The following is a 14,571-nucleotide window of genomic DNA, read 5'->3' as shown; positions in this document are numbered from 1 at the left end:
CCTCTACGACCTAGGACCCGAATGCCTCAACACGCGCCTGTCCTTTTACACCCCCACCCGCCAACTACGATCATCCAATCAAGCCCTCGCCGTGATTTCGCGCATCCATAGATCCACCATGGGGGGGAAGATCCTTCTCCTACTTAGCGGCCAAAACCTGGAATTCTCTCCCCACCCACCTCCGCCTCACACAGAACCACCTCTCCTTCAGAAAACAACTAAAAACTTGGATATTCGATAAGTAAAGTACCCCCCTCCCTCAAGTGCCTTGAGACCCTCTGGGTGAGTAGTGCGCTATACAAATGGTAAACTTAAACTTATAAAAGGGAGTTGCAGCGGAGCAGTGCTAATGTGTGACCGCCATGTTGGCCATCTTGGTCACGCTCCCTGTTTGTGATTTTTAATTCTGATTGCGGTATCTGGACCACAACAAGGCAATCTGTTGAATCATTTAGGATGTTGAAGAAGAGGGAATTGATGGTGGGTCTCACCTTTCTGCAAAACCAGTTTCTGAAGGGATGAGAGGGAGGATATTTCTGGGTATGCTCAGTAGGTAATTGTATGGACATGGTTCTTGAAACCCTTGCAGCATCGTTCTATGTCGTGCATCCTGCTTTAATTACCATTTTATTATTGCTGTTTTGTGTGTTTGACAGGACTGTGTTTATCATTTTGCTCTTGTTCATCTTCCAGGACCACGAAATGGTGTTGAAAAGAATTGCAGATGATCGTAAAATGTTACAAGAAAAGACCCTTAGTGCTTCGAAGCATGATACTGCATCTCAGATGGCTCAGAGGTTAGGGGGCAAAGTTCAAACGGCAGCTGCTAACTATTGTTTACTGATGGTGAGTACAGCACTATAGTCTGGTATGAGATAGATGTGCGTGTAATAGACCCAATGGGGGAATTCTTCCTTTATTGTCACTTTAGCTAAATGATATGGTTGTTGTCCCCCCAGATCATTTTATTCAGATATCAGTAAAGGAATAATAATTTAGATGTATGAAATTAATAATGTTACACAGTTTGTAGATTTATAGACAAATGTTATATTAACAATGAATGGAGTTTTCCTTCCCAAGTTGTTACAGTGAGCGTGAGCAGAGTTTTAAAGAATAATATGTTAAACAGGGTTTTGTACTACAAGATGTTTTGCTTCCTAGTGCAAGAAGAAGTCCTTAGCAGCTAGTAGGTCACTCTAAGCTACATCGCTGAGGCCATTCTAGATCGACCAAACTTGCAAAACCAGTCCAATTGAACGGTGGACCTTTATCTTTGTGGTGTGCATTATCCATGGGCAATATGGAGCGTTTGGTAAAAAAGAGTAAAAAATAAAACTGAAAAAAACCAAAACTTTCACATTTTAGTTTGAAATTTAAATCAAGGCATTGGGAGAACACAGTACTGCATTCAGGGTAGCTGGAGGACATGCGTTGGTGGTAGGCCTCGGGTCATGTTTATGAAGATTGTGGTCAGGATTTGGGTTAGGCTTACACTTTATAACATGGTTTTGAAATACGGTTAGTGGTAAGGTCATGTTAATGTGAATTAGGTTTGTGGGTTTTGGTTTATTTCAAACATAATGGTTTCAAAACTGTGGTTAATGTAAATTATGTGTTGCTGCATTGTCAAGAGATTGTTTTTAAGATTAGCTTATCAAACGGATGTGTTTTGAAACTTTTGACCTTCACCTATGAGGTTTCATCTGCCCTTGAGTCTGTTACCAGCTACCACCAATTACAGGTTTTAGGGTTTATTTACTTGAGAGAGAAATCGACAGTCAAGTCCCTGGATGCTCTACATCATCAGTATGCTTTTCTCTGCCCTTGTTCAAGTAAGCCTGCATGATGCTTCTGTCCAGCAGTTTTATGGTGCCTGTAGGATGGTGCATCTGTTAAATATTTAGCTTTCTCATCCTATGGCAATAAAACTCTTACTCCCACCCCACCCCCTAGTACTTAGATTGCTATGTCAGTGGTACATTGAGCTCACTTCCTATGTTTTGGGCACTCTGGGATGGGTTAAGACTAAGAAATACATTTCTGAATGTCAGAGCAGAAATGGGGTCCGTTCAGGTACCTTCAGGCAGCGTGCCCTTCCGCAGCTGCACCCATTATCTGTTTCTTTTGGCAGGTACACACTATAAATCCCTACGCACCTGTATCATACATTCAGTTCCCTCGTGGTGTGCCATGTACAAATGGGGAAAGGGATTATCCCTAATCTAGTTGTGTATCAAGTGCCTTAAAAGTTTCCAGCATTGCGTTCCATTCCAAGGATATTGGTGACTTCCGCAGCCCCCTGTACTCCTCTCTGTGTAGAGAATCACTCTCGGCCCTCCCCCGCTAATGACATCCTCCCGCCAGACTTGTATATTGGGGGCGGGTAGGTGACTTCCATCATCTCCTTATGAGCCCGTTCGCTACCAGCAATGATAAATCAGCAAATCTCACTTGTATGTTTGGGGTCTTTGGTCTGCGGTAAACCCCCAGCAAGCAACTTTCCAGCGAGCCTAGCCATCTTCCCCCAACCACTTGTTAATGTCTCTAATTATTCGCATCCAGTACCCTGAGAGATTTGGGCACAACCGTATCATATGTATCAGAGTTGCATCTGGTTCTATGCACCTGGGGCATTGCGCAGACACTCCTGGTTACATCTCATGTAACCTATGCGGCGTGAGGTACGCCCTCTGCAATACCATGTATTGTATACATTTAAATCTCGTGGTCCTGGATACTTTATTAGGGTAGGCTAGCGTTCCGTCCCAGTCCTTGTCTTCAAGTTATTTTCCTAGTTCCCGCTCCCATTTACCCCTTAATGGTGTGAGTGATATCGCAGCATGCGTACATATGCCTCAGTACTGCCACCTAATTAAGTGTCTTCCATTACCCATCAGGTGTAGGGCATGCACCAGCTTGTGTGTTGGTGGTTCTACATTATCCGGAGCCCAGTGTTTTCTGATCCATCGCGTTACATGTGCGTGCAGTAGGAACAGCGACTCTGGGAGCCCTTGCTCATGTGCAAAGTCCCTATGGCTAAGCAATACTCTGTCGCAGAACAGCGTTCCCATCGTCGTTACCCCCACCTCCTCCCACAGGCGTATGCTAGGAGTCATAACTCTGCCATTGGGAGTGGGTATACCCTACAGCGGTATGTTCGGGGCATATGGCACTGTATGCTGTGTATACTGCTTTGCCAGCTTTCAATACGTGAAAACAATTCGAAGCAGCAGTGGCGCATCAGATGGAACCGGCACAGGTGGCAACAGTAGGGTCTGTAGTCTGCATCTTGAGATTCTGGAGACGTCACAGCCTATTTCATGGAGGTTGCAACGTGCCAGCCAGTATGACAACCATTGCAGCTGAATGGCAAAGTAATATGCCCGGAAGTCCGGTGCCCAAAGACCACCCTGATCTGTTGGGATCTGTAGTTTCGTTAGTCCAACCCTCCTATGGCCCTTCCCCCATATCATCAGTAGTGTATTGAGCATTGTGAAATAGTGTGTAGGGATCATGAAGGGTAGATTAACAACGTAGCACAGTACGCGAGGAAGCATCGCCATTTTGGATATTGCTATCGGGCCGCTACTGTGAGTGGGAGAGATGTCCAAAACGTAATCTGTGATCGCAAGGAGGACATCACCTTTTGTAAATTGACTTCAAGTAGGTCTAGATCAGACCTATGAATGAATGAATATTAAACGTATAGAGCGCTAACTTAGCCCAAGGGCGTCAAGGCGCTAACAGCAGAGCAATATGCAGGCAGAAAAGGCACACTCCGACAAACATCTAAGGAAATAACCAGGTCTTTAGTACCTTTCGGAAAAGACCTATAGATCTGAATCCCAAGATATTTAAAGGTGTGCTGCGCTATCTGGAGTGTCTGGACACCAAACATTATATCTTGGATCTGTTGGTCGTCTTGAAAAAAATGCGTGTAAGATTTATTTGCATTCACCGTTAGACCCGATACCCTCTCCAAGTGGGCAAAAGTGTTAGCTATAGGTGCCAGGTTCTCCTGCAGATCCTTAACATAGACAATGATGTAATTTGCATATAGCGACAGCGCTTGCATGCCACTTCTTGTTGGGATGCCCCAGTCTATTGGTCCCTTGCGTAAGTGTAGTGCTAGGGGCTCCAAAGCTAACACAAATAATATTGGGGACAAAGGGCATCTTTGCTTCTTGCCTCTACGTACTGGGTATGCGTGGGAAATGTAACTACCAGTCCGAGCCCTTGCCGTCGGTCGAGTGCATAACAGTTGGACCCATTTAAGATATTCCGGAGGGATGCCAAATCTACTAGTGGTTGCTTGCATTTACTAACACCCCACCATGTCAAATGCTTGTCGCATGTCTAGTGAGATACAGCCCACTCCCCTCAGCTCGGCGGGAACAGTATCCATTACGTGGTATAGTCTTCTAATATTTAGGGATGTGCTGTGGGCCAGTACGAAACCGCATCGTCCACATGGATTAACCAGGGTCACAGAGGGAGCAATCGTTGCGCTAGCACTTTACTGAGCAGTTTATACTCAGTATTTAATAACGATTTAATAAGGGGCGGTAGCCCATAATGTCCTTCGGCTCCTCCCGGGCTTCGGGAGAGAAGTCATTAGTGCCTGCATCGTTGTATCCGGAAGGTGACTGGTTTCTAGGGCCATACTGTACAGTATTTCTAGGTGCAGCATCAGCAGCGTCGAAAAAGTGGCATAAAACTCAACTGGGAGCCAGGCCCGGCTCCAGGAATTTTTATTTGGGTGGGCCAAGGGTGCAATTGGGTGGGCCACTAGGGCTCAATTTGTCGCATATATTTCTGGGCAGGCCTGCTTCAGGGCTCTCCTTTATCTCTCCTTACTCTTGCAAGGCCCAGTAAAACGCACTCTTTTCCAAATCTCTTTCTAAATGTTATCACTCTCAAAAAGTGTTTTTTCCATGTAATGTTCCTTTGATGGGAAGAGGAGGTTTATGAGGTGGGTGTATCAGGCAAGTGACCCTTCTCGGGCTCCCTCTGTGCGAGCCTTCAGGGAGAATCCCTCTTCATTACTATCTCCACCTGACCCCAGACTCTGCAACACACTCCCTTACAGGCTTGAATATCCACTACTCCTCTCCAGTGCACCTTATCTCACAACTGACCTTGGGCCCCAGCCCCATATCAGGCACCATCGGGCTCCACTTTCATTTTGCCAGGTGAAAACATTAGAAAAATCACCTTCAAACTTAAAACATTGAATATAGCAGTAAATATAAGTAGCACGCACTTTAACCCCTTCCATGCTGATGACGGCCCCCAGCCGTCATGCATCACGGTGGGCGTGTGCTGATGACGACTGGGGGCCGTCATGAACCCGCCCACTCTTCAAAATGGCCGCACAGGAGCAGAATCGCGCCCGCGCCCAAGGGGTTAAAGCATGTTCCATAGTAGCCCTTATGACCCGACTGCTATGACAGGGTCGGCTTTATCGCTGATGCAAAAGTCTTTTTTGGTGCCACACCAATAACCTCTTTCTACGTAAATACCTTTACTGCCACCTTCCAACAGTGCCCATATCCCTCCATGACCCCCCTATTGACCTCCTCCTCGGATTTCCTCACAGCCTCACGCCACAAGTGCCCCTCATAGCCCCTCCCACTCATGACCTCGTCTGACTCCCTCACTACCACCCTCCACCAGTGCCCCTCATCTCTCCCTAGCTCCCCCTCCTCCCCATGACCTCTTCCTCGGATTCCCTCACTGTCATCCTCCACCAGTGCCCCTCATCGCTCCGTAGCCCCTCCCACTACCTCCTCCTCTGAATTCCCTCACTGCCACCCTCCAACAGTTCCCCTCATCTTTACCTAGCCCCTCTCTCATATGCATTTCATTTGTTGTACAGCACTACTCATATCAGTGTAGTGTGTGTCAGTACTTTACATCACACACACATTATCCAGAGACAATTAATCATACAAGTATGTAAATCAGCCTATAGGGAATGTCACATAAGCCAATGAGGATTACAAGGTGTAGGAATCACATGTCATCCATACTGGTGGGGAGTATATTTTAAAAGGGTTTGGTGTGGGGAAACACAACCTTAGGATTTAGAGAGTATTCCATGGGGGTCAGCTTTATTGATAAAAATGTATATCTGTCCAAACATACTCATTTTAGCAACAATAGAATAATGAGAGACTGGGGAAGTTCTAATTAAAAACTACTAACAGACAAAAGAATGCTCTCCAGCAGGATCATTAATCACCAGCGTTATCTGGGCATTTTGTATTGTCTTATTTTTGTCCTGCATTGGCCATGATAATGATAGAAACTGTTTAAATGAAGCACACACGAAGTATGTGTCCTGCTGGGCCTGTGCAGATTTTAAAAATAAATGTAGTAACACATTCTCTTACCTACTCCATTAGTCAAACTTTGTGTCACAGCCTGATGTGATAAAGCCACTGCAGGGGTTAGGAAAGGTGACTAGAAATAAACAAACTTCTTTTCTCCTGAGCTGCATAGAAAAAAATATCAATGCAGCAGGACAGTAGGCAAAGGTTACCAAAGGTTACCAGTGTCAAAGAAAGGATTTGTCACCTTTCGCCATGCCGAGATGAAGAGGTGAAAAAATAAACAAAGCCTCAGTTAACATGTTAATGGTCTTTGAAGACCTGTGAAGTACTCGGGTGCGGGGCTGCGATAATCTCTAAAACTGTGTGTGCGCTCGGGAAAGCTGTCACGGCCCGGGCTGACACACACGACCTGCCCGTTGCACGCCTGCCTTCCAGCCCTCACTGCTGAGGGCCAAGGCTCCTGTTTGGGTGGGCCAGGCTCCTGTTTGGGTGAGCCTGGCCCACCCGGCCCACCCGCTAGAACCGAGCCTGCTGGGAGCCCATCTAGACCAGGTGTTTAATTGCGGGGCAATTCGGTATTAGCTTCTTTTATTTCTGTGCGAGTGACTGGTGCTGCAAACACATCTCTGTCTGAGTCTGCTAACTGAGGAAAGGGGAGTCGAGATAAGAAGTCAACCATGTCCTGATTCTCAGGGTCCAGGGGGCATCATAAAGGGTCTCTTAGTAGGCAGAGAAAGCTACATTATTCTCAGTTTGTGTGTTCACGGTCACGTTATTTGACGTCGTGACTTCGAGCACTGGGGGTCAGGGTGGGCCATCCCGTATTATTTGCGCTAAAAGTGCACCTACTCTGTTCGCCTCTGCACGTGACTTTTGTATGTACGCTTGGTTGTCATAGTTCGGAGTCGCTCCAGTATATCAGCATAATTAATATGCGCCTACTGCAGTGTCATTGACCTGGCTGGGTCGTGTAAAGCCACAGCCTCCAATTCTCCAAGCGTCTCTTCCACCTATTGCAACTCCCTGTAGGCTGTTTGTCTTGCCCCCACTATCACGCGTATTGCTGCCCCCCTATTCACTATCTTGAAGGCCTTCCATTTGACCATTCTTGTGGATGCTGTGTTTGCGTTTTCATTAAAGTAATTACTGATAGTGGATGCTAACGTGTTGCGAAAGATGGAGTCTTCCAGTGTATGTGGGTTCAGAGTCCACGTGGGGACCAGCATGGGGACGCGCCCCCAAGACAGTGTAAGTTCCAGCGAATTGTGATCAGATATTGTCTTCCCTAGATAAGTGGCCTGTGTAACTCGCGATAAGAGTCCGCTGGTGCAAAAAATATGATCTATGCGAGTGTACAGTGAGTGGGGTGGGGAGTAGAATGAATATTCCCTGTTACATTCATGTTCGGATCTCCAGGCTTCCCCTAATGTCCAGCCACACGCCCATAAGTCTAGCGCCTTGGCTTGTCTGGGCTGCCATAGTTCCCTACAGTGGGAGGTGTGAGCGGTCAAGGTTGGTATCCAATACTGCGTTATAGTTGTCCCCCATTACCCATGGGTAACCAACCCAGTCTGCCAGAACCATATTTAATCTTTGTAAAAATCTGTCCTGCTCTGTATTTGGTGCATATACACTACCCAGTACTACATGTTGTCCATCTAGAGTGCCTAATAAAAGGACATACCGACCGTCTGAGTCTACACATCGTGCCAGTTCCTTGAAGGGGGTGCCACTCCTAATCCAAATAGCTACCCCATGTGCGAATGCCAAATATGACATATTGTATACTTGCCCCCTCCATTTTTTCTGTACTTTTATCGCCTCCACGTTAGTAAGGTGTGTTTCCTGCAAAAATGCTATTTGTATTTGTTGCCTGCAAATCTGGGCATATATCCTATGTCTCTTATGCACCGACCCCATCACCCTGACATTCCAAGTAATAGGTTATGCAACCCTGGAGCGGATGTATGACGTTACAACGCACACTTTTACAATGCATACCTTTACAACGCATTTTTTACAACGCAACATCCATTACAACGCATTCCATTACAACGAAATTTTAAAAACTACATTAACAACGCATTCCATTACAACGCATAATACCTTTACAGCGCATACCATTACAACGCATAACATTACATTGCATGTTTGGTAAGTATTGGATAGTGTAGGGGTAAAAATTACTATTCTAACTCCAGGGGGTGAAACAGTAGGGTAAATGTTGGATAGTGTAGGGGTAAAAAATATTTTTCTAACTCCAGGGGGTGCAACAGTAGGGTAAGTGTTGGATGGTAATGTTATGCGTTGTAATGGTATGCGTTGTAATCACTGAGTTGTAGTGGTGTGCGTTGTAGTGTCATGCGTTGTAATGGTTGCGTTGTAATGGCATGCCTTGTAATGGATGTTGAGTTGTAAAAGTTTCGTTGTAATGGTAGTGCGTTGTAAAAGTTGCGTTGTAAAGGTTGTTTTCCCTATCCAACCCCTCCGACACGGCACGTACCAGCCAATTACCAATACCTCACGTAAACTTCCCAATGTAGGATCCAACACCAGAACTGTGTCCGACTAAACTAACCAAACCAACTGTAGCCATCAGGGCTGCAAACTACAGTGTGTTATCGCTGCAGGGGACTCGGCCATATTACCACACCAGGCTGTCCTCACCCATTAGTCTATACGGCCAAACCTTGGTGCGCACTAGCTCTAGTGTGTTGTCTAGTGTGAAAGAAGGGGCAGCATTACTGTGACGTAAAGGATGTGCCACGTAATTGCTGTATCCTGTCTGGACCCATGCCCCCGGTCACCCACCAAACCAGTGTATTAGTGTAAGGATCCAAGCGTCGTTTCCACAGGAGTGCCAGGAACCGCTGACAAGACCAACCCTTCCCCCCCCGCACCTGTTGCGTCTATCAAGCACTAGAACACAATGGTGGTATGGAGGGAAAGGAGGAAACAAAACAAGGAAAGGCAGGGAAGAAACCAGGACTCTTCGGGCTGGTATCCCTCAGGGTGGAGACAGGCACTAAAAGGAATGGGTTAGATTAATGCAAATCAACAACATATAGATAACAATCATTGAAACCCTAGACGATCTTATCATACCTAAAAGACAGTGAGAGGGTTCTTAAGTATACAGGTTGAATTGACCTATGCCGCAATACTGAACCAGCAAAGGATTTGCAGACCTGACGCCTGTCTATAACAGTGAAAGGACGGTATACCTCTTAGTTGCTTAAAGAGTTATGCAAGAACTGTAAATACTGATCTCTTACCATGCAGTGCAAAAATTAGGGGTTCTGACTGTCAAGATTGAGGCAATGTGAATGATCAATATCTTATCTGAAAATGTAATAATACTCATGTAAGAATTCACAAATTTGCTTGCAGGGTATTAGTAAGAAATGCGGCACTAATAGCGCTTTACCCGTTCTTCATGCCCATGCACTGTAACGATTGCCAGCCTCCAATAAGACACCAGGGAGTCCAACAAATAAACAAAAAGGGGATAAAAGTCCTGGCGGACCACAACTCCCACAATCCCTCAGAGAGATCCCAAGCCTACGCTCCGCAAGTCCAGCTGGCCGAAAGAACAAAAATGTCCGGCCGACGGGCGGAACCGCAAAACCCAGGCGAAGGACCCCCTCGGAACCGGAGAGAAGACAGCCGGCTCAGGAGGGAGAAAGATTCATAGATCGGTTCCGTCCAATACTGGAGAGTAGATGAAGTTCCGATGGGGGACTCAGGAGGACGGAGGCGATAATGATGCACAAGAACGTGTATCCGCCAAAATAGCCAGGGGCTGCTCTGAAAGCGAATGAATCCACAACAGGATCAGGATAGAGAGCAGAGAGTAGAGGATGCCGTAGCACGAACGGCTCAGAACAACGGAAACGGCTCAACGGAAGTGACGTGTTACATCGGAAACACTAAGACACTAGAACGCGAAGCCCAGAGTTGCGGGGAAGTCAGGCTTTTGGTTCTTGCCCGTCCCCCTCGCGCATGCGTGTTTCAGGGTGGCCATCTTTGATGGACAGCGCAATCCCATCGGAGAACTGGCAGGTGTGACAGTACACCCCCCACGGACCCCCCCACTGGTTTAGGTTTGCTGGGGTGTTGTCCGTGGAACAGTTTTACTAACCTAGGTGCATGTACCTGACTAGCAGGTTCCCACGTGCGTTCCTCCACCCCATACCCTTTCCAATGAATGAGATACTGTAGTCTTCTCCTGACTCTCCTGGAGTCTATGATAGCTTCTACCTCATATTCTGATTAATCATCCACGTCTATAGGAGGAGGAGAAACCGGTAACCTAGTGCCAGGTTCTACAGGTTTCAGTAGTGATACGTGGAATACGGGATGTATTTTCATGGATGTGGGGAGGTCTAGCTTCATGGCAACAGAATTTAGGACCTTCAAGATCTTATATCGGCCTATATATCGTGGTTTGAATTTACAGGCTCCCTTCATGGTTATGTGTTTGGATGATAGCCTTACTTCGTCTCCCTATACATACTGGGGCTCTCGACGTCTATGGAGATCAGCTCCCTTCTTGTATCTGGTCTTAGCCTGCTCCAAATTGTGTTGTGCGAGCTCATGGTTGCGTTGTATTTCTTGTATGAGATCACTGGCTGCTGGGGTGGAGCAAAGGGACGTGGAAGGGACCCTGGAGGAGAAACTAGGGATGAGTCTTGGATGATACCTATAAGTACAGAAGAAGGGAGTGAAGTCCGTAGATGCATGATGACTGTTGTTATACGCCATTTCTGCCAACCAAACCAACTCATCCCACTCCGTTAATGTCTGTAATGCCTGACTTTTGATGTATTGCTCGAAGCATTGGTTGACCCTCTCTGTCTGTCCATCCGTCTGGGGGTGATGACTGGATGAAAGCCTCACATCAATGGATAAGAGAGCACACAGGCCTTGCCAGAATCTGGAAACGAATTGGGTGCCTCTGTCTGTTATTAAAACAGAAGGAAGGAGGAGGAGCCAAGATGGCGATCGGGACGGAGGCGTAGGCTCCCGGCTCCGTGACCCTCCGAGCCCCGCACGACTATCCTGCACATCATCCTGGCATCGCGCTGCATTCTGTGTTGGGGAAGGAGCGCTGAAACTGATGGCGCGATCCCCAGATCCCTGCCGGCCCCAAAATCGGAGAAATCCGCGACGGCAGTCAGCGGCCCTAAAGTCTCTTGAGCCGGGACGTAAGCTGCAGAACATGGCTGGGTGAAGAGGCAACAACAGCGGCCATCTGTACTGGGGCGGAGTCGGTCTACTGGTGCGCAGTGGCCATCGGTCAGATTGTTGCCGCGGACGCCTCAATTGACAAGCATCGTGGCGATGTAGCACCCCCCGAAGCGCTGGCCTGGTGGGCACATTCTATGCCTGCGGAGCACATATTGTAGCTGCTCCGACGCTGTTTAAGATTTGGCCCGGTTTTCGCGGGCCACTCCCGAATTTTCGGCTGGCGCTGATCGGGGCGAGGACGATCGCTGCGGGAGATCTCTCCTTGGGAGTCTGCCTTCATTGTCTTCACGAATTGAATAGCGGCCACATCGTGCTGATCCGCCTCTGACCGACTACCAGTCCCCGTTTGTGATGGAAACACCGGATTGTCGCCTGGGTGGGATGGAGACTGCCATCCTGGTTACCGGGGTACAACAAGGGGGGGGGAGTATGTACAGTCAAGTGGCGCTGCGATATGGGAGAAAAAGACTACGCTGTCCTGCGGCGATATCCTTGCTGCTATTGGTGACTTTCGATCTGCCTGGGAACATAGCTCCCGTGAGCTGGGGAGGAAGCTGGATGGTGTTACGCTCCTGCTGGGACACTCACGGTCGGACGGCCCCCTGGTACATAAGGATCTGCCCCAAACTATTTCCGAAGGGGAGTCCGTGGCCGCCCCTCTTTCCGGAGGGGTACGTGTGAGATTGGACTGTGCGGTGAATTATGGACAGCTATCCGTTGGCCTGGACTATTCTGATGGTCCCCCTTCACAGCAGATGATGGCGGCTTCGTACTCTGCACCGCTACCGACGCCCCATGCTTGGTCACAGCGACGGCTGTCTCCTGTGCCTGCTTCTTCCGTCCTTGTCCTTGCGTTTCCGATGTGGACTACGTGTACTGGGACTGTCTCAGGGAAGATGGCCGTATGTTCTGATGACTTTGTTGGTGGCCAGCGACGTCCATCTTGTATGTTCATGTTGCTCTTCGGCCTTGCTTGGATACTTTGTTTCTTTCTACTGACTGATATGAGAATCGATCGGCAGATGTGCCTTATGGGACTTGCAAGGACTGGCCAAGGGTGAGATGTATCCCTTCAATGTTGACATTTAGGTGGCTGGCGGGGATGGGGGGCGCGCGTTATTTTTGATACGCTTCTTTGTACAGTATTTTGATAATTCTCCCCATTACTGACTGACTTGATTGATTGCTGTTGTGTACTATAGGTCTTGGGGAGGAGTGTTTTTTGTGGGAGGGTGTGGCCGGGAGCCCGTACAGATGGCCCTCCTCCAGTTTTATAAAATATCTTTTCCTTCTCTTTTCTGTGACTAAATTTCGGGTATTCTTCGTGGGCGACAGGCACGCTGCTAGGGGGGGGGGGTAGGCCGTAGCCTCTGCAGGGGTGCAGGGTGGGGAGGGGGGGGGTTCTTTCGTTTTGTCCTTTTTCTGTACCTATGGGCCTTTTTTGTCTCTTCTCTTTTCCTTTTCTTTGTTTTCTTTATCTTCCCTTCCTTTTTGGGTCAGCGTGTTGGTTAGATATTGCGCCTTTTTGCCATTTTTGCCTTTTATGCTTTTTGTACTTATTATTACGGTAACTTTGCGTTCATGGGGTGGGCGATGACTGGTGCGAAATGTGATTATGTGTTTTTCATCCTGATAAGTATATTTCAGCGCCGATACCTCAATTATGATTACTTGGTCTGTTGATATTCTGTTGTGGGCGTTGCTCACTCCCTGTCCTCGGTTGATTGTACTGCACCTGATCCTTTTTATTTTCAATTGTAAAATTAACCATATCGAATCCTGTAGCTCAATGGTCACGTTAAACTGAAGTACTGTTTTGGAAATACTGTCGTATTTCGTACAGGGGGACTGCTGAGTTGTTTTATTGCTGACGGATGTGCTCATAATTGCTTTCGAGGCCTGCCAGGTGGTTGTAGGCCCGTATATGTATGCTATTGATGCACAATAAAGGTTTAAAAAAAACAAAAAAAAAACAAACCAGAAGGAAGCCCATGTAACCTAATCACTTGTTGTAAAAAGACTGCGGCTAATGTTTTAGCGGTGGGGAGTCCTGTCAATGGTATGAAATGCGCCAATTTAGTAAAAGTGTCAACCACAACCAATAACATGTTGTGACCCTTGACTGTGAGGGGCAATTCCACAATAAAGTCTAAGGAAACTGTATGCCATGGACTCTTAGGGGTAGGTAAGGGATGTGGCAATCCCACTGGGTTTTGATGGGAGTCCTCACTCTGGGCACAGACGTAACACGTCTGTATGTAACTCTTAGTGTCCTTTCCCATCTCGGGCCACCAGAAATGCCTCCTCAAGGTTTCTATGGTCTTCTTGTATCCCGGATGTCCAGCTAGCTGATAGGAATGACACCAGTCGAGTGCTACACCTTGTAGTTCTGCAGAGGGAAGAACCAGTCCACAATCAACATAGTAGAATTCACCCACCTTAATAGCCTCATGAGTTCGTGTGATTTCCTCCATCTCATCTGACCCCCGTTCTCTCCTTACTCTGTCTAAGAACTCTTCTTCTGAACTGATACTGCCAATGAATCTGTCTAGGGAGATGATGGGAGGTGGTTCCTTATTCTCCTCTACCGGATCATAACCCAACCGAGATAAAGCGTCTGCTTTGCCATTCTTGCGACCTGCCCTGTACATGATGATAAAATCATATTGACTAAAGAACTGGGTCCATCTAAGCTGTCTCATAGACAGTGCTCTAGCGGATTTCAGGAACTGCAGGTTGCGATGATCCGTCAACACAGTCACCGTATGATTAGCCCCCAACAGATACTGCCTCCACTCTTCAAAGGCCTTCTTAATGGCCAGTAATTCTTTGTCTCCGATGCAGTAATTTATCTCAGCTGGGCTGAGTTTACGTGAAAAGAAAGCTACCGGATGATTTATTCCTGTCTCTGGATCTGCTTGGGAAAGCACACCTCCCACTGCCACTTCGGAAGCGTCCGCTTCCACCAGATAAGGATACTGTG

The 14,571-nt window shown here is 47.4% G+C and overlaps 1 protein-coding gene across 3 annotated transcripts in view; it reads left to right on the top strand.

Moving 5' to 3' along the window:
• Window positions 1-14,571, top strand: part of LOC144784230 (uncharacterized) — a 1,557,451-nt gene that overhangs the window by 351,162 nt on the left and 1,191,718 nt on the right. For all 3 annotated transcript variants that reach the window (XM_078662879.1, XM_078662880.1, XM_078662881.1), the window contains one exon: window positions 694-846. In XM_078662879.1, the coding sequence (XP_078519005.1) occupies window positions 694-846 (153 nt within the window). The remainder of the gene's footprint in view (window positions 1-693; window positions 847-14,571) is intronic.

The sequence above is a fragment of the Lissotriton helveticus genome, chromosome 10 (genome assembly GCF_964261635.1).
Source record: "Lissotriton helveticus chromosome 10, aLisHel1.1, whole genome shotgun sequence".
Taxonomy (NCBI): Eukaryota; Metazoa; Chordata; class Amphibia; order Caudata; family Salamandridae; genus Lissotriton; species Lissotriton helveticus.
The sequence above is the reverse complement of the archived record's forward strand: the minus strand, read 5'-3'. Positions and strand labels throughout refer to the sequence as shown.